General features: G+C 37.7%; 1 protein-coding gene across 3 annotated transcripts in view; it reads right to left on the minus strand.

Moving 5' to 3' along the window:
* CNOT10 (CCR4-NOT transcription complex subunit 10) overlaps window positions 1-26334 on the minus strand; it is a 73768-nt gene that overhangs the window by 41911 nt on the left and 5523 nt on the right. For 2 of the 3 annotated variants that reach the window (XR_006731509.1, XM_045537505.1), the window contains exons 2-4: window positions 11329-11423; window positions 10142-10303; window positions 5773-5923 (exon numbers count right to left, since the gene is read on the minus strand). Coding sequence is in view for 2 of the 3 variants with exons in the window: in XM_045537505.1 (XP_045393461.1) it covers window positions 5773-5923; window positions 10142-10303; window positions 11329-11423 (408 nt within the window). In the remaining variant the exon portion in view is untranslated. Of the gene's footprint in view, window positions 1-5772; window positions 5924-10141; window positions 10304-11328; window positions 11424-22942; window positions 23145-26334 lie in introns of those variants that run through there. The other variant, XM_045537507.1, reaches the window with a different exon arrangement.

The raw sequence follows: 26334 nt of genomic DNA on the forward strand, positions 1-26334 counted from the left end.
AATGCATATCACCTAGAGCCATGAATGCAAGCAACTTTCAATGCAAACAATGTTATTCTATTAGGCATCACAAGGCCTCTCATTTCAGAGATTACAGGGACTGAATCTTCTTTGGCAAAATATTTACTAAACACTAGCACATATAATGAGGAATATTACTGTAGGCGGAAGAAAATCAGAATTCCAGAATAGGTTGAATATTCCTAATTTGAAAATCTGAAACCGAAAATTCAAAATGCTCCAAAATCTGAAACTTTCTGGGCGTCAAGATGACACTCAAAGAAAGTGCACATTGGAGCGTTTTGGATTTCTGATTTTCAGATAAGGGATGCTGAACCAGTCAGTACAACACGAACATTCCAAAATCTAAAAAAAAATCCCAAATCCAAAACACTTTTGATCCCAAACATTTTGGATAAAGGATACTCAACTCTGCCACTAACTAGATGTGTGGTCTCTATACATCATTTAAGTTTTCAGACCTCAGCTGGCTGACCTGTAAAATGGAGAGAATGCATCGCCTGCCGAAAGACAGACAGGTGGAACAGGGGACCTTTTGAGGTTCCTTTTAACTCTAAAAAGCTTCATGAATCTATGAAATAGATTTCTTTCCTAGGTCTAAAAAGGAAATAATCTGATTACAGAAGCAAAAGAAGAAAGGTGTGGATTGGAGTATATCAGACAATTGAGACCGCCAAGAGGAAAATATAAAGACAAAGCTTGCAAAGAAGGGCCCAAAAAAAGAGAGGAAAGGTAACTTGGTGTGACATAAAACTATCTTCCGTTCAAAAAAGAGAAAAGGAAAAATACAAAGGAAAAGTAAGGTCTGAAAGGCAGCTGCAACAACCAAGAACAGGAAATTTCAAAAGCCTTTAAAGAGTGGATTCCATTTAAAACTAAAATCAACACAGTTAGTGTAAAACCGTCATACATACATAAAAGGGCTTCTCATTACACCTAAGACAGTAATAAGTCCTTCCCTAAGCTACCTGTTCTGTCTCTGGCTACTTCTGACTCTGTGTCCGACTATTCTCCCCACACAACGGCCTCTCTGCCGTTCCTCTCACTAAACACTGCTACTCTCCTCAGGTCCTTTGCATATACCATTACCTCTGTGGGAATACTTTCCTTCTAAAGAGTTGAGAGGCTGGCTCATCTCCTTTCTTTATTCAGGTCTCTTTTCTTTTCTTTTTTTTTTTTTTTTTTGAGACAGAGTCTTGCTCTGTTGCCCAGGCTAGAGTGAGTGCCGTGGCATCAGCCTAGCTCACAGCAACCTCAAACTCCTGGGCTTAAGTAATCCTACCGCCTCAGCCTCCCCAGTAGCTGGGACTACAGGCATGCGCCACCATTCAGGTCTCTTTTCAAATACTGTCTCATCCCAGGCCTTGCTACACTACCTTAGCTATTAGGTCATTAAATATGAAATGTCCGATTTTGAATCAAAAATGTAGTTTATCTCAAACAAGAAGCAGTACAATTAATCAAAGTACGAGGCCAAACTCTCAGCACAGTTTTGCCATCTTAACGGAGCTTGTTTATGCCAGCAGAGAAGAAGCCTGGAGAGCGAGTGGCAATGAAAACACGAAAGGTGTTTTCCACAGCTTGTTGAGAAGTGAATATTTTTCCTTGCAAGAAGTGGTCCAAAGTGTGGAAGAAGTGGTAGCTGGTGCAAGGTCTGGTGAATACAATGGATGACAGAAAGTTTGCAAGTCCAGCTTCTGCAGCTTAAGCAGCATTATTTTTTGCAACATGTGGTCTTGCAAGAGGATTGGCCTGTCTCTGTTTACCAATCTTGGCTACTTAATCACAAGTACCTTCATCATTTCATCCAACTGGCTGCAGTAGATATCCCCTGTAATTGACTGACCAGGTTTCATAAAGCTGTAGTGAATACTACCAGCACTGGACCACCGAACAGACACTGTCAGCTGTTTTTGATGAATATTCAGTTTTGGACTGTGTTTTGCACTTTATCTTCGTCCAACCATTGTGCCGAACGCATGTGATTGTCAAAAAGAATCCATTTTTCATCACACGTAACAATACGGTGTAGAAATGGTCCGCCTTTATGTTGTGACAGCAAAGAAAGGCAAGCTTTGAGATGATTTCTCTTCTGATGCTCATTTAATTTATGCAGAACCCATCTATCCAGCTTCTTTACCATGCCCATTTGTTTCCAATGGTCCAATATTGTCGGAATAGTAATGTCAAACCTTGCTGCTAATTCACGTGTCCGTTGAGATGGATTCACTTCCATTACAGCCATCAGCTCATCATTATCCACCTTGGTCTCAGGTCACCCACGTGGCTCATTTTCAAGATTAAAATCATCAGAATGGAACTTCTCAAACCATTGATGTACTGTGTTCATTAGCTCCATCCTTCCCAAACACTTCATTGATATTTCGAGCTGCCTGCGCTGCATTGGTTCCGTGACGGAACTCATATTCAAAAATAACACGAATTTTTGACTTATCCATAGTTTTGTGAAAATTGCTCTAAAAAAAAAAATTTGAATGATAATCACAAAGCCAAAACGTGCATTTCAAAGAATGAGGATGTACCTTCACAATAAAAAAAAAAAAAAAAAAAATCCCAAGGGTCAAAAATGAAATGTCAGAGATATCAACTGTCAAATTTAGTACTTAAGGAAATTGGACATTTCATACTTAATACCCTAATAAAACTTTACAGCATCTAACTACCTCACAATATACAGTTTTCCACATCTGTGGGTTCTGCATCTGTGGATTCAACCAACCATGGATTGATAAAAAAAAAAAAAAATCATTGCATCTGTACTGAATATGTATAGACTTTTTTCTTGTTATGGTCTCTAAAGAATATAGCATAACAACTTATTTACAGAACATTTACATTGCATTAGGTTTTAAAAGTAACCTACAGATGATTTAAAGTATATGGGAGGATGTATGTCAGTTATATGCAAATACTACTCCCATTTCATATAAGGGATTTGAGTATCAGTGGATTCTGATATGCATGAGGGGTGCTAAAACCAATCCCCCAAGAATACTGAGGACAACTGTATATACAGTGTTGTTTTTTCTCTCATTAGAATACAAGCTTAATGAAGATAAAGAGTTTCTCAATTTGGTTCACTGCACTATCTCCAAACAGAACAGTGTCTGGTCCACAGTACTGGCCCACGGGCTCAATAAATACGTTGTATGAAGAATTTGAGGGTTGGGCGTGGTGGCTCACGCCTGTAATCCTAGCACTCTGGGAGGATCGTTTGAGTTCAGGAGTTTGAGACCAGCCTGAGCAAGAGCGAGACGCTGTCTCTATTAAAAAGAAAGAAATTAGCTGGACAACTAAAAATATATAGAAAAAATTAGCTGGGCATGGTGGCGCATGCCGGTAGTCCCAGCTACTCGGGAGGCTGAGGCAGAAGGATTGCTTGAGCCCAGGAGTTTGAGGTTGCTGTGAGCTAGGCTGACACGACAGCACTCTAGCCCAGGCAACAGAGTGAGACTCTGCCTCAAAAAAAACAAAAGAAGAAGAAAAAGAATTTGAGTACTTATGATTCCAACTGTGACGTTCCGGAAAAGGCAAAACTATAGAGACAGTAAAAGGACAGGGAAGGGGGGAATGAAAAGGAAGAACACAGAATTTTTAGGGCAGTGAAAATATGCTATATGATACTCTAAGTGGATACATTTGTCCAAACCCATAGAATGTACAACACCAAGAGTGAACCCTAATGTAAACTATGGACTTTGTGTGATTATGATGTGTCAATGTAGGTTCACAAATTAAAACAAATTTACCACTCTGTTGGGTGGCATTGATAATAGGAGAGGCAGTGGATGAAGAAGCCAAACAACACATGGGAAATTTCTGTACCTTCCTCTTGATGTTGCTGTGAACCTAAAACCACTCTAAAACAATAAAGTCTTTAAAAAAAAAAAAAAATTTGAGGCCGGGTGCGGTGGCTCACGCCTATAATCCTAGCCCTCTGGGAGGCTGAGGCGGGTGGATCGCTTGAGGTCAGGAGTTTGAGACCAGCCTGAGTGAGACTCCCTCTCTACTAAAAATAGAAATAAATTATCTGGACAACTAAAAATATATAGAAAAAATTAGCCGGGCATGGTGGCGCATGCCTATAGTCCCAGCTACTCGGGAGGCTGAGGCAGGAGGATCGCTTAAGCCCAGGAGTTTGAGGTTGCTGTGAGCTAGGCTGACGCCATGGCACTCACTCTAGCCTGGGCAACAAAGTGAGACTCTGTCTCAAAAAAAAAAAAAAAAAAAAAAAAAAAAAAAAAAAAAAAAAAAAAAAAAAAAAAAAAAAAAAAAAATTGAGTTGTAGAAGTTAAAAAAAGCCAAAATAATTTTCAAAGAAGAAAAATGGATGTGAATACTGACTGGTTGATTGCTATATTCTGTTGAGCCACAGTGCATACAAACAGGATTGCATGAACTGTTCCAAGAATTCTAAAAAGCATCAATAACAGTAGCTTTATAGAAATAAACATGTGTCATCCTAGGAGTATATTCTGATTTCTAGCTACACAGAAGGAAAGAACTGGTCACTAATTACAGAATCCCTTACAATTGATGACTCCGTTGCCCAATCTGTCCAGCCATCAAGGCCTCAGGATTGAGGGAAAGAAGAGAAACACTTAAAGATGGCTGCCTGGGCCGGGCACAGTGGCTCACGCCTGTAATCCTAGCACTCTGGGAGGCGGAGGCAGGTGGATCGCTCGAGGTCAGGAGTTCGAGACCAGCCTCAGCAAGAGCGAGACCCCATCTCTACTAAAAAATAGAAAGAAATTATCTGGCCAACTAAAAAATATATATAGAAAAGCCGGGCATGGTGGCGCATGCCTGTAGTCCCAGCTACTCGGGAGGCTGAGGCAGTAGGATCGCTTAAGCCCAGGAGTTTGAGGTTGCTGTGAGCTAGGCTGACGCCACGGCACTCACTCTAGCCCAGGCAACACAGCGAGACTCTGTCTCAAAAAAAAAAAAAAAAAAAAAAAATGGCTGCCTGAAGCCACAGTAACCAGCTGTTCAACCAACTGTCAACAAAGGGAGACCCTCTAATTCTTCCCAAAGCACCACAGAGAGCCATCACACCACACCACTTGTCCTATGGTAATCACATCAGTAATTAGGTGTTCTTAAATTAGGAATTTCCATTAGTGTTTTGAATTTAAAAGAAAGTAACCAAGGAGAAAAGACAAAAATGTGACTCACAAATGAAATCTGACTACTTATGAGCTGGAAACCAACAGCCCTCTCTAACCATTTCCTGGGTCTAGCTTTCCCTTTGCTGCTCTTTTTTCCTTTGCCCTTATCTTTCTTATTGCTTCTATTGAATCTACAAATAGTAATAGTAAGCTACGTAAGAGAACAGAAAAGCTAACAGTTCCATTCCACCTACTCCATGATTATCCATAAAAATTTCAGTTAGGCAATATGCAAAGGTGAAATACTACACTGTCCCCTAACATTCCAAAATGCTCCTTCCTTAATGTACTAAAGTAAGAATAGATCAGGCAAATAAGGTAGTGTTTAAACAGAAAACATAAAAATCAGTTAAGTCCAACATTTTCCAACAATAGTTACCTTCAAACTTTGGGAAGGAAGGGGTACTAAAAGAAAATCTGGATTATATTTTTGTCTTTTCTAACTATTAAGAAAAGCTGACACAGCTTTTCTGTTTTTCTTTAAATAATGACATGTAATTCTCTGATATAGGTTTGCAAGTATGAAAAGATAGGGAAATTTTTGATTTGACTGACAACATACCAAAAGGTTCTATGAATTGATAAAGTTTTTCACCAACTGATATTGCTTCTGTATACTGCCGCAGATGATACAGAATGACTGCTTGATTATAATACAACATGCTGTTTTCAACATCATCTAATCCATCCATTTCTTCAACAGCTGAGTGGACCTATAAACAATCAATAGAGACTGTATTCTAACAACATTAAGTAAATAAAGAACGAAAGTCAAAGAATTCATACGAGTAAACAGAAACACAGGCCAACATTCTTATTCTGAATTTTTCCATACTTTCAACAGCAACTCTAGATTTTTAATTGCTCTCACATACTAAAAATTATTTCGTTTCATACATAATAAAATTCTGTTAAGTAAACTTTTTTTATTTTTTAAATTTTATTTATTTTTTTGAGACAGGGTCTTGCTTTATTGCCCAGGCTGGAGTGCAGTGACTAGATCATAGTCTGCAACCTCAAAGTCTAGAACTCAAGTGATCCTCCTATCTCAGCCATAGCTGGGGCTACAGGCGTGTGCCACCACGCTTGGCTAATTTTTCTATTTTTTGCAGAGACAGAGTCCTGCTATGTTGCCCAGGCTGGTCTTGAACTCCTGGCCTCAGGGGTTCCTCCCACCTCAGCATCATAAAATGGTTACCTCAGCATCATAAAATGGTAGGATTACAGGAGTGAGCTACCACACCTGGCCAAGTAAAACATTTTGTTGGGACTTTATTAAGTACTCAGCACAAGGCAAGGTGATCCTCCTCTTTTCCACAGTGAAGACATGTTCCTTGTTTTAACTGTCAGCATGGTTTCCAAGTGGGATTCCCACTTTCTTATTTTTGTGGGGTGCCAGTGAAACCATTTTATTGAGGGGAATTGGGGACAGAGAGCAAAAAAGGGCGTAGAACGATGAGATCTGACATCTTCAGCTGGGCGGGGACCCCCATGCCTTTGCAGACATGGACAAGTGGAATTCCCACTTTCTAATTTCATGAGCAGCAAGAGGCTACATGAGGAGTGGGCAAAACTCAAAATGACCTTTCCCATAAAAATGTAATACAGTATACACAGTTTGACTCCATTTTGTAAAAACTAAAGTAAAATTTAAACATTAACAACAATAGCTAACTACTTACCAGGTTTGCTATGTTAAACCTTTTATACGTTAATCCTCACCATACTTCTCGGACACAGATAATTTCATTTCTATTTTATAAATAAGGAAACCAGCACAGAAAAGCTTAATTACCTTGTCCAAGGCCATATGGCTATGAAGTATATTTTCAGGTTTTGCTCCCACAGTAAAAAAGATTAGATTTTTTAAGGTAATAAACAACAAAAATACACTATGTCACTCATGTTGGTTAGAATAGGCTTTTAGAGGCTTTGGTAGAACCCTAATATCTATAACTGATACCAAAATTTTAAAAAATCATGACACATTGCATTTTAAAGCTAATGACATTTGCAATTTAAAACTGTGTAACACCTTCTGTAAGCTGTAGCAATAGGATTGTTTGTTTTCAGAACAGTTTGTTTTTTATTAACTGATGGAATCTTTAGATATCCATTTTTAAAGAAAGAATGATGAAAATGAAATAGAAATAATCTTAAGTATTTGCGGCATTGTGATCTTACACTTCTTTTTTTTATTTCAATGGTGTACAAATGTTTTTGTTATATGGATAACTTCTGTAATGCTTGAATTGGGGCTATAAAGGTGCCCATCACCCCAGCAATAGGCTTTTAAATTTTAATCAAGTTTCACAACCATTCCATAATTCCATATAACACATGAAATTGAAGTCTACCTGTATTTAAACTAACGATTCTTCATCATTACAAAGACTGCAATGAATTATTGTAAAATGTTAAGTAATTAATTCTAAGACTGACCTTTCTCTAAATCATGCAGTAGAACTCTGATGTACAGTACATGGACTTTACAATCTTGGTTTGGCTAATGACAAGGAACCTCAAGGTTCACGCCACACAGTGATTTGTAATTGGATTTTGACAAACTTCAATCACCCATGTGGTGAAGTTTGACAAGAGGGTTCAAATGTTAGCAAGTGGGCCTAGATGACCAACATGTGTGTCTAGAGGAGTTTGGGAGTTGTTTATAATCTTCATTTACCAAGTCACTATCTTCAAGGAATTAACAAGTCTCGTTAGACAGAGAAACTTCAAAGTCCAAAGAAAAGCAACTCTTCTTATATTAATACTTATGTAATGGAGAATGAGCTAAGAAAAGGTTAATTCTTAGCCAGAAAGGAAGCTTTTAGATAAACTAAGGAGTTTTGAATTCAGCAACAGCTGAACTTACCATGTGAATAATTTAATCACATTTTCTGTGATTCACCAAAATAGTCTAGTAATTGCTTCAGCCAAAATGAAAGCTACTCATTAAATGATGTAAAACATTAATGAAAGTGGAATAGGTTGAAAAGGTGTGTCACTGTTGCCAAGACATGTGGCTGTGGACAGAAGTAGGATTTAAAGAAGCCAGGAACTTCTAGGAAGCATAAAAATTCTAGGAAAATTAAGAGCTGGAAGGCACTGAACAAACCTTATTAAGAATAAAAGCTGGTGAAAAGATTTTAAAAAGTCATTTTCCAGGCCTAACAGGAAGTTTGCAAGAGCCCCTTATGTAAAAAAAAAAAAAAAAAATCAAGGCTGAACTGTGTTCAAAGACCAATCAAATCTGTCCAGGAAGAAACTATCTATGAGGTCATAGGGTGCATGTACTAGATATCAGCAAATATCATCTTTCCTTTGATTCTGGAACTCCAGATAAAGTCATGAGTAGTAACACTGGAGCAATGATGAATGTGATGACATATAAATTTATGAAGACTGAGGCGGTTATAAGAACAGGCTCAAAAGTCGGAAAGCCTGCTTCATACTCTCCTCCTCCCCTTACTTGCTGTATAAATTAAAACTATTAGACTTCCTAAACCCCAGTGTTTTTTTGTTTTTTTTTTTTTGAGACAGAGTCTCATTCCGTTGCCTGGGCTAGAGTGCTGTGGCGTCAGCCTAGCTCACAGCAACCTCCAATTCCTGGGCTCAAGCAATCCTTCTGCCTCAGCCTCCCAAGTAGCTGGGACTACAGGCATGCGCCACCATGCCGGACTAATTTTTTTTCTATATATTTTCAGTTGTCCAGCTAATTTCTTTCTATTTTTTTTAGTAGAGACAGGCTCTCATTCTTGCTCAGGCTGGTCACAAACTCCTGAGCTCAAACGATCCACCTGCCTCGGCCTCCCAGAGTGCTAGGATTATAGGCGTGAGCCACCACAACCAGCCCCCTAAACCCCAGTTTTAAAACTGAGATAATAAGTACCCGTCTCAAGAGGTGAATGTGCACACTATATAAGGCAAAAAAGGCATTTAACATAGAATCTGGCATCAAGTAAGCATTAAATAAATGTTGGCTATTATTTTCATTTCTGTTGAAGAATTTTAATGGAGTTTTAAAATTACTTTACTCCTATTAAGAATTATGAAGAGCCCAAAGGGATCACTTATTTCTAACTGTACCATGTTTTAGGGTGATGCTGTATGGCATAGTAGTACTCATGACTATGGAGCAGGGGCTCCAAAGGGTCTCAAGACTCCCAACAGCATGAAGCAGTAATTTAAATGTGCAGTCTCTAGAGTCAGACAGAACTGGGTTCATGTAGCTCTTATTACTTAAAAGCTTAGTGTCTTTGGGCAATTTACACAGCTATTTGTGCTTCAGCTTTCCCACCCATAAAATGAGAAAATTAAAGTAGCTACTTCATAGGACAACTGAGAAGAATAAATGAGATGTTGCAACAAATGAGATGTTGCAGAGGCCTCTCATACAGTGAGCACTTAATGTTTGCTAGCTGATCCTATAAGCACTATCACTGTTAGCAACGAGAAGTATTACTGTTATGGCCAGACCAATGACCGATTCAAGTCCCAGACTAGATGTAAATCAGAGTATCTATTTAATTAATCATCTCCTGATACAAAAAGCTAAAACAACCTGACATTATTAATAATTAGATTTTTGCAGTTATAAACAAGATCTATCTCAGTAGCTAAACTTCTTCATATAGTTTTACTTTAACTCTTTCTCAAAACTCTAAAGCTCAATCAAATATGGTATATTAAACTATTGTGTTCAAGTTAATTAAAAATCCAATTTAAAAAATCAGACAACATACCTTTCATTTCCTGGAATAATAATTTCATAAAAATAAAATTAATACCAACAAATGTTTCAGATACATAAAAAATTATGCTACCAATATCACATAAGAAGTCACATTTATTTTCCTTATTGATTTATATTTCACAAATTAAAGAACAGAACAAAATTTAACAATTTATAGTTAAATTCATTTGTGTATCACCTGATTCTTCAGCTGGTTAAGTGTTTGTCTCAAATTATCTGTTGTTGTTTGGTTACTTTTAAAAAACTCAGCTACTGCTGTATTCAAAATTATTTTATAATCATCTTTGTTTATATCCTGTAGACAGGCAAGGTGTTGTAGACAGGCATCATAATTTCCAGACTAAAAAAAAAAAAACAAAACGACACACACACAAAATTACACACCAGCTTTAAGAACAATACATCATTCCAAACATATTTCACTTATCTTTATCATAAAAATTCTTAAAAAGATAATCCTCCTAATATACTAATCAAAATCGCTAGATAAAGCAAATAAAATGTTCATGTCAATTAAACTGTAGACATTTCCTTACTAAGACTCAAACTCTGACACTGACACATATATCTATAAGGTACATATATAGATATAATAGATATATTGGTATATGTGTATTAATATATTGCTAGCAGAGTATAAATAGTTGAAACTAGCCAAGAAAAATAATATAATCACTCCAAATTTTAATTTCTAGTAAGTATATTTTGAATACTTAAGTATCAAGTTCTTCTGTTTACATGTATGTAAACTGATAATCATTATTATTACTATTTTTTTTTTTTTTAAGAGATGGAGTCTTGCTATGTTGCCCAGGCTGGAGTGCAGTGGCTATTCACAGGGGTGATCCTAGCACACTGCAGCCTTGAACTCCTGGGCTCAAATGGTTTTCCCACTTCAGCCTCCTGAGTAGCTGGGACTACAGGTGTGTGTCACCAAACTTGGCTCTTGAAAATCAAATAAGATTTTTCTCTCATATCATTTAATGTTAGAAAAGTTAAAATTCTGACAATAAACTTTTAAGGTTCCATTTTAAAGTAAATTCAAGAAAAAGAATTGACCAGAGTAGTGAAATTAAAAGACTGACCCACATACTTACTAATCTAAATTTAAAAGACTTAGGAACATGTTAAAACATGTTTATGAAAACACAAAAACTTGGGAATGGCTCAAATTATTCCCATTCCTTCACCATATTTAGTTAAACTCTAAGATATTTTTTTCTTTGCTTTAAAATTAAACCTACTTCTTTCTAAACTTAATTCTTGAATGATTATAGGAGAAATAAATTTAAAAATTCGCCATAAAAAGATTCATATTTGGCAGGGTCCTACAATTTGAGCAGATTAAGAGAAGTCAGAGCTTACCGTGAAAGCTTGGAAAGCATTGGTGGAAAACTCCTTCTCTTGATCAGTGATCCCAGAGGACTGACCTGTGCCTTCATGCTTCTCTGCTCCCTGATCTGCAAACACACAAGTTTTACAGTTCCTTAGAAATAAAATTGTACAGCAGTCTTTCCTTATCCATGGTTTCAGTTACCCGAGGTCAACCACGGTCCAAAAATATCAAATGGAAAATTTCAGAAACTAACAATTCTACAGTTTAAAATCATGCACTGTTTTGAATAGCACGATGAAATCTCGTGCCATCCCAAACTATCCCACTCCATTCCATCCAGGATGTGAATCATCCCTTTGTCCAGCATTCAATGTTGTATATAATACCCACCCGTTAGTTACCTAGTAGCCATCTTGGTTATCAGGTCGACAGATCACAAGGGTGAGTATAGTACAATAAGATATTCTGGGCAAAGAGGGACCACTTTCAGATAACCTTAATTATTGTATATTAACTGTTCTATTTTATTATTAGTTATTGTTGTTAATCTCTTACTAGCTTAATTTATAAGTATTATAGATATGTATGTGGAGAAAAAAACATATTAATGGTATAATACCTGTAATCCCAGCTACTCTAGAGGCTGAGCTCAGCGGGAGGATCGCTTGAGCCCAGGAGTTAGAGACCAGCACAGGCAACACAGTGAGACCTCATCTCTACAAAAATAAAAAAAAACTTTGCTGGATGTGGTGGCATACACCTGTATTCCCAACTACTAAGGAGGCTGAGGCAAGATTGTTTGAACCCAGGAGTTCGAGGCTGCAGTGAGCTATGATCATGCCACTGTACTCTAGCCTGGGCAAAAGAGCAAAGTTCAGTGCTATCTGCAGTATCAAGCATCCTCTGGGAGTCTTGGAATGTATTCCCTGAGGATAAGGGGGACTATTGTACAGTGAATTTGTCTCCAGTTTTCTTCTTAAATGTCTTCTTTCTAATAAAGTTGCCAAAATTAGAGCTTTCTCAACAACAGCCAATTAGTGTTATAAGTGAGTAAGAAGCCACTCCTCTGAAAACCTGAAATGTTTTCCTTGGCCTTGGTGAAACACAATGAAAACCCGCCCACTTAAATAAGGACTATAAGCTCTGCTGATCAGGACAATCAAGCTGAGAATGGTGTGCTCTCTTAAAACCATTAGATCTGCCACCCAGCAACATACAGACTCCCATATATTCAAGAAAACATGCCAGGTCCTGGAGATACAAGCAGAGTATAAATACACCTACAATGTCTTCAAGAGGTTTAATAATCTAGTTGGAAAGTAATAATATTTAACAATTAGAAAACTACATTGATAAGAGCTCAGTATGGATTTCAGGCTAATAAAAAAAAGAAAAAGAAAAAAAGAAAAGAGCTCACTTAATTTCCAGGCAAAGAATGTTTTTGTAGGCTTGGAAATCCAAAAGCCAATGATTAACACATTTAAAAAGGTTTTTTAACATGATTAAGTCCATTTACATTCTAAGTAAAGATTAATAATCTGTTTAGCTGGGAAAACTATCTCCTACCCCACTAATTAAATGGTAAATTTAATTTATTATTTTAAAAATTAGATCCTGTTTTTTTTTTCAAAGACAAAGTCTTCCTCTGTCACCTAGGTTAGAGCACAGTGGCAGAATCACAGATTACTGTAACCTCGAACTCCTGGCTCAAGCGGTCTTTCCAACTCAGCCTTCTGAGTAGCTGGGACTATAGGCACACACCACCATGCACAGCTTTTTTATTTTTATTTTGTTTTTAGAGATAGGGTCTCGCTATGTTGCCCAGGCTGGTCTCAAAACTCCTGAGCTCAAGTGATTATCCTCACCTTGGCCTCCCAAAGCACTGGGATTACAGGCATTGTTTTGTTTTCTTTTTTTATTTTGTAAACAGAATTCCAAAATAAAGGTAAAAATTTCAGCTGAACCAAATCTAAAACTCTACTCAAAACAAAAGCATGTAAGTGTAACACTTTAAAGGGCTCTGACAAATGCTTCAGTAGTTTTTAAAGTACACTAAGAAGAGTAGTCATCACTCCCAAAGTTTGTGAGCACAACACAGTAAAATTATATCACTTCTTGTTCACTATAGATCTTTCTAGACTAAGCCTAATTTGTGGTAGATGATTTTTCTTGGAGGAGAGAGGTTTGCAGAAATCTTTTGTCCATTTTCTTCTCCTTGGGATTTGGAGCATTGATATAAGACAAGTCAATGGAAGCTGTCTTTTTGGAGACAGAAGAATGATGCTTATTTAGCTCTCACAAACTTCAAACCTTCGCCTGTAAATTACATAGTAGTAGACATGAAACATAACTAGAATTTAAAATCATAGTTCATATTTCTGCACAGAGAAATAGACATGATTTTTAATTTTTTTAAAGCAAAGAAGAGGCAACAAAATAAGTTATAAAAGTTGAATTAATAATAAATACTTCCAGTTAACCTCATCTACGGAGCTGTTAAATAGTTGCCTAATACATCAACGGACCATAAAAAAATGTTAAGCTCTTTAAAACTGTTTTGAAACAGATTTCAAAATCTTTTAGCCCCTCTTATCCAACGCTGTAATATTAATGAGACTTAGGGAACAGGAATGGCAGGTGGGAAAGAAAGCCACGGTGCTTGAGAAGGCATAGCTATCTATAATGCCATGGGTTATTTTAACTTTATCTTTAACCTCAAAATTTAGGATACCTACACCATGATATTTCTTGCTTTTCCCTAAGGTACTGATCTCAACATACAAGTTGTCTTTAACTGTTTTCTTCTAAGATTTACAAACATTTTTTCCACTTAGAAAACTTTCTTTTGACTTTAAAAAAAACTCCAATTTACTTTTCTATTATTTTTTAGATCTTTTTATCTCCACTCAGCCCTCCTCACAAATTTAAAAAATTTTCATACCTACAGAAAAGCTGAAAGGATATACGATGAACACCCATTTTTTCTTTACCTAGACTGTTTTCTATGTTAAACTTTTTATTCGGAGATCATTGTAGATTCATATGCAGTTGTAAGACATAATACAGAGCTATCCCTTGTATTCTTTACCCAGTTACCCCCAATGGTAACATCTTCCAAAACTATAGTATAATATCTCACTCAGCATATTGACAATGATACACTTAAGATACACGTTTCCATCAACACAAGGATCCTTGGGGGGAGAGGGATGGGTATATTCACATTTAATGGGTGCGGTGCCCATTAAATGGGGGGGTTAGAACATGCTTAAAGCTCTGACTTGGCTGGGGCAAAGGCAATATATGTAACCTAATTAGGATTTTTATATTAATATAAGGGTATTCTTAATTAAAAGTTGTTCAACTGAAGGTTGTCCATGTAACAGCTTCTATATTGCTTGCCTATTATTTTTAAGTGTGATAGTTTGGCTCATATACAATAAATTCAAGCCATTCATTTAATTAATAAATAGCCAAAGGACTACCATGGGTCAAACACTGTTCTGCGTGCTAGGGATACAAACAGGAAGCATAAAGACAAGGTTCTAGCACTCATGAAACTCAGAGACTCCTCAAGGAGATAGGATGTAAATACAGCTGATCCTTGAACAACTTGAGGGTTTGACCCCCTGTGCAATGAAAAATCCATGTGTAACTTTTAAATCTCCCCAAACTGGCTGGGAGCATTGGCTCATGCCTACAGTCTCAGAACTTTGGGAGGTTGAGGCAGGAGGATTGCTCGAGGCCAGGAGTTTGAGACCAGCCTGGGTAACATAGCGAAATCTGTCTCTACAAAAAAATTATAAAATAAAGAAATCTCTCAAAACTTTACTAATAGCCTACTGTCGACCAGAAGTCTTACTGATGACATAAACCAGTCAATTAACACATATTTTATATGCCGTATGTTATATACTGCATTCTTACAGTAAAGCAAGCTAGAGAAAGGAAAATACTAAGAAAATCATAAGAAAGAGAAAATATATTTACTATTCATTTGAGTGGAGATGGATTATAATAAAGGTCTTCATCCTAATCATCTTCACATTGAATACGTTGAGGAGGTGGAAGGGGAGGCAGGAGAGGCAGCCATGCTCGGCGTAACTTTACAGAAATATGTCATGATTTGTCTGACTTTTTTCTTTTTTCATTTTTCTAAAAATGTTTCTATATGGTCACAATCCTTCTACTGTTTGCTTTAGTTTCAGTGCCTGTATCATAGAAGGGTCCATGTCATCAAAGTCAGAAGCAGTCTTGAATAATCGGAATCCTTCTGCCAGATTGTCTAATGTCAATTTGTCTTCTGAGACTGTTATATCTTCTTTCTCATTGTCTGGCACTGGTTCAGAAGCACTCATCTCCCTCCAGTCATCTGTTAATTTCTCTGGTGTGATGTCTATCAGCTCTTGAATTTCTCCAAGATCCATATCCTGAACCCTTCACCCCTCACACCTTTTTTTTGCTATATCCAAGATCTCTCTCATGATTTCCTTGACTCTGTTGTAAATCCTGTAAAGTCACGTGCAACATCTGGACAACATTTTCTCCAGTAGGAATTTATTGTTTCAGGCTTATGGTTTTCACGGTTTCTTCTGTAACAACAATGGCATCTTTGGTGGTATGATCCTTCCAGACTTTCACGATATTCTATCAGGGTTCTCTTTCACAGCATTAACAATCCTTTCCATATAATACCATGTGTAATAAGACTTAAAGGTCCTTATGATCCCAATCTAGAGACTGAATTAGAGATGCTGTGTTTGGTGCAAGTAGACCACTTTGAAGCCTTTGGTGTTGAACTCCTTGGGTTCTGGGTGACTGAGGGCATTGGCCAATATCAAAAGGACTTTAAAAGACAGTTCCTCACTGGCAAAGACTTCCTGACTTCAGAAAGCACCAATGGAATCAATCCAGAAAAAGGATTCTTTTTGTCCAGTCCTTCCTGTTGTACAATCAAAAGACTGCCAGCCAGTGTTTATCTTTTCCCTTTGAGACTCGGAGATTTAGCAGCTTTACTGGTCAGTTGTTCATAAACCCAACTGCATTTGCACAGAACAGCCCAGTGGTCCCCAGCCTTTTTGGCATCAGGGACTGGTTTCATGGAAGACAATTTTTCCATGGACCAGGGATGGGGGAGATGGTTTATATATAATGAAATAATTACACAACTCATCATAATGCAGAATCTGTGGGAGCCCTGAGCTTGTTTTCCTGCAACTAGATGGTCCCCTCTTAGGGTGATGGGAGACAGTAAATACACATGGAGCCTCACCTGCTTGCCTGCTGCTCACCTCCTGCTGTGCGGTCCGGTTCCTAACAGGCCACAGACCAGTACCAGTCCTCAGCCTGGGGTGGGGGACCACAGAGTTAGCCTGTCCCTTCTTGCCTTAAACCCTAGTGCTTGCTTCTCTTCTTTACCAATAAATGTCTTTTGTGGCTTTTCTTCCCCCAGGATAGGGCACTTTCATCCACATTTAAAACCTGTTCAGGCAGATATCCTTTCTCCTCAATGATTTTCTTAATGGTGCCTGGAAACTCATTTGTTGCCTCTTGGTCAGCAGGAGCTGGTTCTCCTGTTATCTTGACATTTTTAAAGCCAAACTCTTTTCTAAAATTATCAAACCATCCTTTGCTGGCATTAAATTGTCCGGCTTTAGCTTCTTCAACCTTTCTTTTGCTTTTGTTAAGTTGTAATATAATGACTTCACTTTTTCTTGAATCATATTAGAATCTATAGGTATGCTTTTCTCATAACAATCCTGCATCCACATAAAAGCTGCATTTTCAACATGAGATAAAAAGGTATTTCGCAAAAATTATAAGGTCTTTGTGCCTGCTGGTGTAGCTGCAGTGATAACTTCATGAAGTTCCTTTTCTTTCCTTTTTTTATTTTTTTAACAATGGTCCTTATGCTGAATTCATTTATCTTTAAATGGAGGGCAATCACAGCTGCAAACCTCAATCTACAGTCTATATCAAGCAATCCAACTTTTGCTTGTGATGTCATGACTTTTGATTCTTGGGAGCACTTCCAGTATTTCTTGTGGTACTTCGAATGGGCCCCATGGTGTTATTCAAGGTTTACAGCATTGCAGTAAACATGATGAAAACTAAGTGAGAACCACAAGAGATCACTTTTTACTACAATATACAATTTACTGGAGAGATGAACTGCTCACTAAGAAATGATTAGCATTACACAGGGCATTTTAAGCAGACAACTGCAACACTTGAACTCACCGCGATAACAACAAACGGAGCTATGAAATTATAATATGAGTACAGTATATACTATAGCTAATTTTATGCAGTTATGAATTAATATTGCATATTTAAATTTGTTTACATTTCTCTCAACTAGGAATGGTGCCATGTATAGTCTGCACTTTATGCATAAGTTCTGATAAATTTTAACTTTTTACTTTTTACAAGAGATTTGTATATATTTTATGGTAGTAAATGATAAAATAGATTAACATCTACAGATATTTTATGCATCCCTGACATACCTAACTTTTAAAAAAATTTTTTGGACATTTCTAGGCTACACGGTTCATCTGTTTTTTTGTTTAAGAGTAGGCGTCTTTGCTATATGGCCCAGACTAGTCTTGAACTTCTGGCCCCAGGTGATCCTCCTGCCTTAGCCACCCAAGTAGTTGGGACTACAGGTGCAAAGCCACCATGCCCAGCTTGTGAATTTTTTCAAATTGTTACAACCCCCCCCCCAAAATTTCCAATTACATGTATTGAAAAAATTCTGCATATAAGTAGACCCATGCAGTTCAAACTCATGTTGTTCAAGGGTCAACTGTACACAATTCCAGATGTGAATAACAAAATGCTGTGACAGTAAGAGAAGGGTATGATAGAGAATGGAGAAGGGTGGGAGGTGAGGCTGGTTGTCAGCAAAAACTTTGAGGACCTAAACGACAAGGAGGAGTCAGGCATGGGAAGGTTTGGCATAAGGGAACAGGGCTCCAAATGAAAAACCTGCCTGCGGCTTTGTAACAACCAGCATTCCTTCCAGCCTCTATTAAATGCCAGGTTCTACCTTAATAATATTTGCTTCCCCATCCTGTACTACCTGTAATTTCTGCCCAATTTTTAAAATTATAACAACAATAACAGCAGCTAATATTTACTGAGTGCTATGTATTAGGCACGTTCTAAGTACTTCAAATGAATCGATCCATTTAATCTTCAACTCAGTCTTCAGGTGGGTACTTCCCATTGTGTAGTCAAATGAACTTAAACATGAAGCTAAGAAAACTTTGGCTAAGGTCACAAAGCTAGTATTAATAAATTATGGAACCAGACTCAAACTCCAGCAGATTTGCTCCTCATCATTTGAGTACTATACTGTCGCCTGGGAAGCTTCTCCTCAGCACAGGGTATCTAAGAATGGAATGGGAAGGGGAAGCTTCAGGCGTTTGCAGTAGTCCCTAGCTCCTTTCCCTCCTTTTCAGGTTGCTCTTTATGGCCTAAGGGAAAGGACCACCAAGTTCAGAGACTGCTCCCTTACAGACCAATCAGCACTTCCAGTTCCTCTACTGAGTATCCTCTCCTCAAAGACCATGCACGGACCACTCACTGTGGTCAGTTACCTCCTTAAGCTCACCACTCCCTTTTCTAGGGTAGACACTAATTAGCATAAGTCTCCCAATCTTTTGATCTCTGCTTCTATTAACACAAAATCCCTTCCACAAGATAAAGAGAGAGATTTGGATCCCTTTTCTATCTTCCTCAGGAGCAGCCAGATATGGCTTGTTATTGGTAATAATAATAAATGCTGGACATTTAACTGTATGAGACTTCTTACAGTATTAATAATACTAGGAGCTTTATGTAAATTACCACTAATTATTACAACTAGCAAAACAGATGTTAATACCACTTTATAGACAAGGAAACTATGGCTCAAAGAAGTTAAGTAACTTGTCCAAGGTCACCCAGGAAGCAGCAAAGGTGAACTCTGAGCTCAAAGCTGATGTCCTTTCACCATGTCAAACTGCCTCCTTCTTAGCCTCCCTACATTCCAGAAAGTTGTCAAGAAGCACACCAGTCACAGGGTTCCTCTGCTCATTGTCTCCTTTCAACTCTTCCTTTCTCCTCCTACAGGTCTGCCAACATGGACTTGGATTGGGGCCAGAGCTGGCAAAAATGTTCCCCCAGTATTCTACCCCAGAGTTTTATCTTCATGATAGTCTCCCTCCCCCTTCACACCTTATCCATCACAAGCTCCCCTTCCAGGATACTGGGGAAGTGTGACACCCCTCCACAGTGGCTTTCCAGGAGTTGCATAAATAAACAAGTCCCCTTGGCCGGGCGCGGTGGCTCACGCCTGTAATCCTAGCTCTGGGAGGCCGAGGCGGGTGGATCGCTCAAGGTCAGGAGTTCGAGACCAGCCTGAGCAAGAGTGAGACCCCGTCTCTACTAAAAATAGAAAGAAATTATCTGGCCAACTAAAAATATATATACAAAAAAAATTAGCCGGGCATGGTGGCTCATGCCTGTAGTCCCAGCTACTCGGGAGGCTGAGGCAGTAGGATCGCTTAAGCCCAGGAGTCTGAGGTTGCTGTGAGCCAGGCTGATGCCACGGCACTCACTCTAGCCCGGGCAACAAAGTGAGACTCTGTCTCAAAAAAAAAAAAAAAAAAAAAAAAAGTCCCCTTATCCTTAACAGCCTTCTGGGGTCTTCACCAAGGTCAGCTTCACTGCCATAGTCCTTCACGGCATTCCTTAAACACTAGAAACTTGTTCAAAGAACAGTAAATATGAATGGTTTAATAACACACAAAATGAAATTTGGTCTCCTTATTATTTTTCTTTTTTTCCAACAGAATCTCACTTTGTCGCCCAGACTGGAGTGCATTGCTGCAATCATAATAGCTCACTGGCAGCCTCGAACTCCTGAACTCAAGTAATCCTCTTGCCTCAGCCTCTAGAGTAGTGGGGACTACAGGTGCATTCCACCAAGCCTTGCTAATTTTTTAATTTTCTGTAGAGACAGGGTCTCACTATATTGCCCAGGCTGGTCTTGAATTCCTGGCTGCAAGCAATCCTCCAGCCTTGGCCTCCCAAAGCAGTGGGATTATAGGCATGAGCCACTGCACCTGGCCCAGTATCATTATTAATTAAATAAATGTAAATTAAAACAATAATAGTGAATGTCTAGAAACAAGTATCCTTCAATTAAGAGATGTGATAACTAAATCATTGTATAGGACTACAATGGCACATTAACTGTTGTTAAAAAGACGTCTACATAATTTGACATGGAAAAATATCTACCACATCTTGTTAAATGAAATAGACTACAAACCGTTTTGTACAACCCAATCCTACATTTTATAAAAATATATACACATATACATATCTCTGAATATGTACAGAATAAAGTCTGAAAGGATACACACCAAATTCTTAGTGGTTATCTGGGGAATGAGATGAAGGGAGAGGTTTTACTTCATATTTCTCTTAATTGTTTAAATTTTTATAACAAGCATGGATTAATTTTAAAAGTGTTATTTTTAAATGCCTGTTCAAAACTAATACATGGTTTTAAAAGTGAGATGAGTAGTTACTTTCAGGAGGCTAGTGACTACAAAATGCATGAGAGGGGCTTCTGCGGTGTTGGTAATGATCCATTGGGGTGTTCAGTGTGTGAGAATTCATCAAACCGTATGTACATTTATGATCTGGGCATTTTCTGATAACTTCCTAAAAACCTACATTCCAGGAGCATCTCCAAGAACCAGCTGTCAGCAGAGCTGACTTCAGGAAGCCCTGACCTGACACATGTCAGCGCCAATGAAGATTCCCAATTTCCCTCTCTCAAGAAGGCAATATGGTATAATTAAAGAAGCACAGGTCTTAGAATCAGTCACATCTTCAGTCCAGTCTCCCCTTGGCCTAACTGTCTTTAATTCGATATGCTAAATAAATATGGTTCCCTTCTCCCTTTCCTTTTTCCAGAACAACTGAGAATTCTTGCAGTTGTATTTTTAAAACTGCACTTTAAATATAATAAAGTAACAATGAAATTAGATTTCATGTGACTTGATTATGAAACACTCTTTAGATCACTACTGTGCTTAAAAGAACTTATCTAAGACTTATCTAACAATTTATCTGCCCTATAAAAATGCATTCTGGTATTAGGGTTTTTTGGAAGTGTTACTTTTCATAATCAAAGTTGGCAGACAAATTAGTATTTCATTTCCACTTCAGCATATAGATAAATAATAAGTGAGTCCTAATAAGGTGGAAGAAAAACTAATAGTTTAATGAAGAAAGTTTAGTGACCTTGTTGTGCAATGTTAGCATGTGTCTAATTCCAGAAAGTTTATAGTGTTAAACAGCTTTTTCTTTAGAAAGCTAGTAACAATGAGTTTGAATGGAAGACTACCAACAGTTTACAGAATACATCTGTTTTGCAAAACTTTCAGGTGCACAAAATCCATAAGGACCATTACTTTAAAATGTGTAAAAATGGAATTCAGGATTTTAGGACTCCAGAAAGCAAGGTGTAAGTTTAGATTTATACAGAATCCTCAACTCCATGTATGGTCATCATAAAATTTTAACAATGAACGTAAATACTTTTTATATATTTCTTTTATTGTTTAAGATTTTAAGAAACCTAACATTTAAAAAAAATGTATCTTCCCTCATAAGGAAGTATAATAAATTTAAAGCAAATGCCAAAATTTCTTAGTTTGCCATCAAGTTATCTCCATAGCTTCTTCTAAAATATGCCCTCTCCAGATGAAATGACATTCTTTAACAGGAGTTCTAGGCTCAATTGTCAGAGTGACTTAGAAATACAGGGCACAAGGGAACACCCAACAATTCACCTAGGTGATGAAGATTTTAAGCTTGTATTCTCCACTAAAAGCAGAGTAGCTCATATGGCGCTGCTGTCATCAACCCCTAGGAAACGTAAAAGTCTCCCAAAATTCTCCAAGAGAGGAGAGAAGCCAACTTTAAGATAAATAAACTGAGCCAGGTGTGGTGGTTCACACCTGTAATCCGAGTACTCTGGGAGGCCGAGGCGGGAGGATCGCTTGAGATCAGGGGTTTGAGACCAGCCTCGGCAAGAGGGAGACCCCATCTCTACTAAAAAAAATAGAAAGAAATTAGCTGGACAATTAAAAAAAATGTATATATATAAATTAGCTGGGCATGGTGGCGCTTGGCTGTAGTCCCAGCTACTCAAGAGGCTGAGGCAGGAGGATCGCTTGAGCCCAGGAGTTTGAGGTTGCTGTGAGCTAGGCTGATGCCTCGGCACTCTAGCCAGGGAACAGAGTGAGACTCTGTCAAAAAAAAAAAAAAAGATAAATAAGCTGGACTCTAAGAAACTGAAAAGAGACTCTGAAATCCCCATTACACATTTCACAGAACTGAGCTCAATAAATAACCTTTTATGTATTAACCAACCATTATTTTACTGACAATCTTTTACTTCAGTATAAAAATTTTCCCTTTTTAAAAAACACACTTCAGTGAGATTACTGTTTTTATTTTCCTTGTTATATCTTTGTACACTTTTCAAATTATCTGCCAGGAATGGTTATTAATTTTTGTAATCAGCTTTCTAAATGTTTTTAAAACATTCATTATTTGTAACTACTGACTTCTTACCAGACAGAGTCTGCACATAATTCCACAACGTGTCTTTATTTGGCCAAAAGTAGTCTCCATTGCCAATTGAAAGAGTATATGATCGTTCATCCATAAGCTTGACTTTTCTTCTACTATGGCCTAGTGAGCACGGCTGACCCTCTATGCGTACAGAACTCTTTGACCCACAAACCTTGACACTCTTTAAGCCAACAGACTTCATTTCTAATCAAACAATTGCTTTTACGTTTAAACTAAGTAGAAAAGTAATGCATCACTTTTTCAAAACTGAAAAAAATCAGTTAACTGAAAGCACAGACACATTCCAATACAGAATGTTAACAATTCAAATCTGATTGGAGGATGACCACAAGCTATACTTGTCAAACTATAGCTCAAATAATGTTCAAGAAAAGAAGATTTTGGCTGGGCACGGTGGCTCACGCCTGTAATCCTAGCACTCTGGGAGGCCGAGGCAGGCGGATCGTTAGAGCTCAGGAGTTCGAGACCAGCCTGAGCAAGAGCGAGACCCCGTCTCTACTAAAAATAGAAAGAAATTATCTGGCCAACTAAAATATATATAGAAAAAATTAGCCGGGCATGGTGGCACATGCCTATAGTCCCAGCTACTCGGGAGGCTGAGGCAGTAGGATCGCTTAAGCCCAGGAGTTTGAGGTTGCTGTGAGCTTGCACTCACTCTAGCCTGGGCAATAAAGCGAGATTCTGTCTCAAAAAAAAAAAAAAAGAAAGAAAAGAAGATTTTTCCATAGAAAAGAAAAATGTTAAAAGGCCTAAGGAAATCAACCGCTATAGTCACAAAATACTGACGGTGCCTTTGTAAAACAATGTTTTAAATAGGAAGGATGCCATTTCAAAGAAAAATAATTCAGGTTCACTAAAGCCACTATACATAGCTGAAGTTAACACAACTCACATGTGGTTTCTATCATCTGAACAAGTATACCTGACTTATCAAAACCCGACGTATAAATGGCTGACTTCTACACAGCTCAGAGAAATAACATGTGACTCAATGTAGCTATCTTCTACAGCCAAGAAGTATACCCTAATGTTCCCTCCAATTTAGGTTGGACATGAGGAGAAATGGGAGAGCGCACATTTCAGAGCCCAGAGAATAAGCCTTTCATAACCAGCAATGCTACAGACCTGAGCATCCTGTCCAGTACCGAAAGGAACAGAAATTCAAATCAACAATATCAGCATGCTTTAAGGAAGACAGGCGAAGCAAAACACTGCTACTGCTGATGAGTATTTTTGGGGGCGGTGGTGGTGGGGGGGGGGACAGGGTCTCACTCTGTTGCCTGGGCTAGACTGCAGTGGCATCATTGTAACTCACTGCAGCCTCAAACTCTTGGGCTCAAGCAATCCTCCTACCTCAGCCTCCCAAGTAGCTGGGACTACAGGCACGCACCACCATGCATGGCTAAGTTTTCTATTTTTTGTAGAGACGGGGTCTCACTCTTGCTCAGGCTGGTCTCAAACTCCTCAGCTCAAGCAATCCTTCCGCCTCTGCCTCCCAGAGTGCTAGGATTATAGGCACGAGTCATCGGCGCATGGAGGTCTAATTTCAAAGGCCTAGGATGAATGCTTGAACTCATTTACAAAGTTAAACACCTTCAAACATCAAATTTTAAGTACTTAAACTTTTTAATACATTCAATTTTTAGTATAATTGTTTGACTTAAAAAGACAAAATTTCTTGAGGATTTAAATAACTTATTAATCTAAAAAAATTAAACTTATAAATACAGTGACTCTTAGGCACTCATAAATACAGTAAGGTTTCAACATAAATCCACAAGTATAAATCAATATTCACTCAATTATGTATTTTAAATTGGAATCATAAGACCAACATGTTACTCTAAATTCTAAAATTAAAAACACTTAAAATATCAAATGTAGACCACGATTACATCAACTCCTTGTTCTGAAACCTGGTAAATGGAAAGGCTGATATAAGCCTTTCACATTTAACATGCCTTTCTGGGAAGAATTACTGTTTATCCCCAGTTAATAAGGGAGAGCTATTCTTTTTTGCTTGTTTGGTTTTTCTTTTATTTATTTATTTATTTATTTTATTTGGGAGAGCTATTCTTTACAGAAGAATACTAACTAGTAAATGTAGAAACAGTAACAGAAAAATGTCATTTTGCAACCCCTAGTGATATAACTAATTAAGGAAAGGATCATCAACAGTGGATATTTACACAATGCCAAATTATTATCCCATAGAATACTTCCAATTGCAAATGGAAAGAGATGCTCCTGTAACCACCTTCACAAATTGAATGTCCTTATTTTTAAGAAATGCATGTTGAAGTACTAAGAGATAAAGTGTCATGATATCTACAACCTATCTAGAAACAATTCACCGTTAAAAGTTGTAGCTAGAGGAAGCAAATATGGGAAAATGTAACAATTGTTGAAACAGGTGGTGGATATATGGATATTCATTTTATTTTTTCAATTTTTTTTGATGTTTGAAATCATTCATAATAAAAAATTGAAAAAATACCAAATAATGCAGATTCCTTACTTAACCTTGAAAAATGCAAATGGCAGGGCAGCGCTGTGTAGTATATTTATTCAGCGATAGATACATAATATATAGACTACTTAAAACATAAAGTCATATTTTAAGTCAATGTGAGTTTGTGCAGGCATTTTAAGCGTGGAAGAACACCAAACTTGGTACGAGTTACCTGGAGAGAAGAACTGGCTAGGTGAGATAGAAGAATTGTATTTATTTTATATACTTAATAATAAAACATTTTGACTGTTTCATATAAAATAAAAATAGCCTTGGCTTAAAATAGTCCTGTTTATTTGTCTGTTTTTCCTACAGTTTTTCTGGTCATCCTCGCTCAAAATTTCAAAGCCATCTTTACTCTTATCTTGATTTCTTATAACTCATCTGGCACTATTTTTCCCTTCTTTATAATGTAATCAAATCTTTTCCTATTAAGTCTACCACTACCATCCTCATAGTCCAAATTCTCAGATAACTTCAAATCTAGGATTTTGTGTCCAAACTCCAGCTACTTTCCCCTTTCATATAACCATTAAATAGGTCAAATAAATCATCCTAAAATACTGTTGGCATTTCCTTAGTCAAGAATGAAACTATTTTCACACCACTTTTCTATGTTTTATAGGGACATAAACCGTGTGAACCTTTCACTGCCCCTTTCAAGCTTTGTTCTTGGTTTGTGCCCCTCCATCCTGGGACACCTCTCTCTTTAGGATTTGGTTGAAATACAATTCAGGATGGGGGATCTGCTGGCTGCTCCATTAACGGCAAACTACGCAACCCAGAAGCACAGGTAAATTAGCTCCCCATGGGATGAGTTTTAACCATCTGGAAACAGGAAATGGGATGAAGCTCGACA

This window comes from Lemur catta, chromosome 1 (assembly GCF_020740605.2).
Source record: "Lemur catta isolate mLemCat1 chromosome 1, mLemCat1.pri, whole genome shotgun sequence".
Taxonomy (NCBI): Eukaryota; Metazoa; Chordata; class Mammalia; order Primates; family Lemuridae; genus Lemur; species Lemur catta.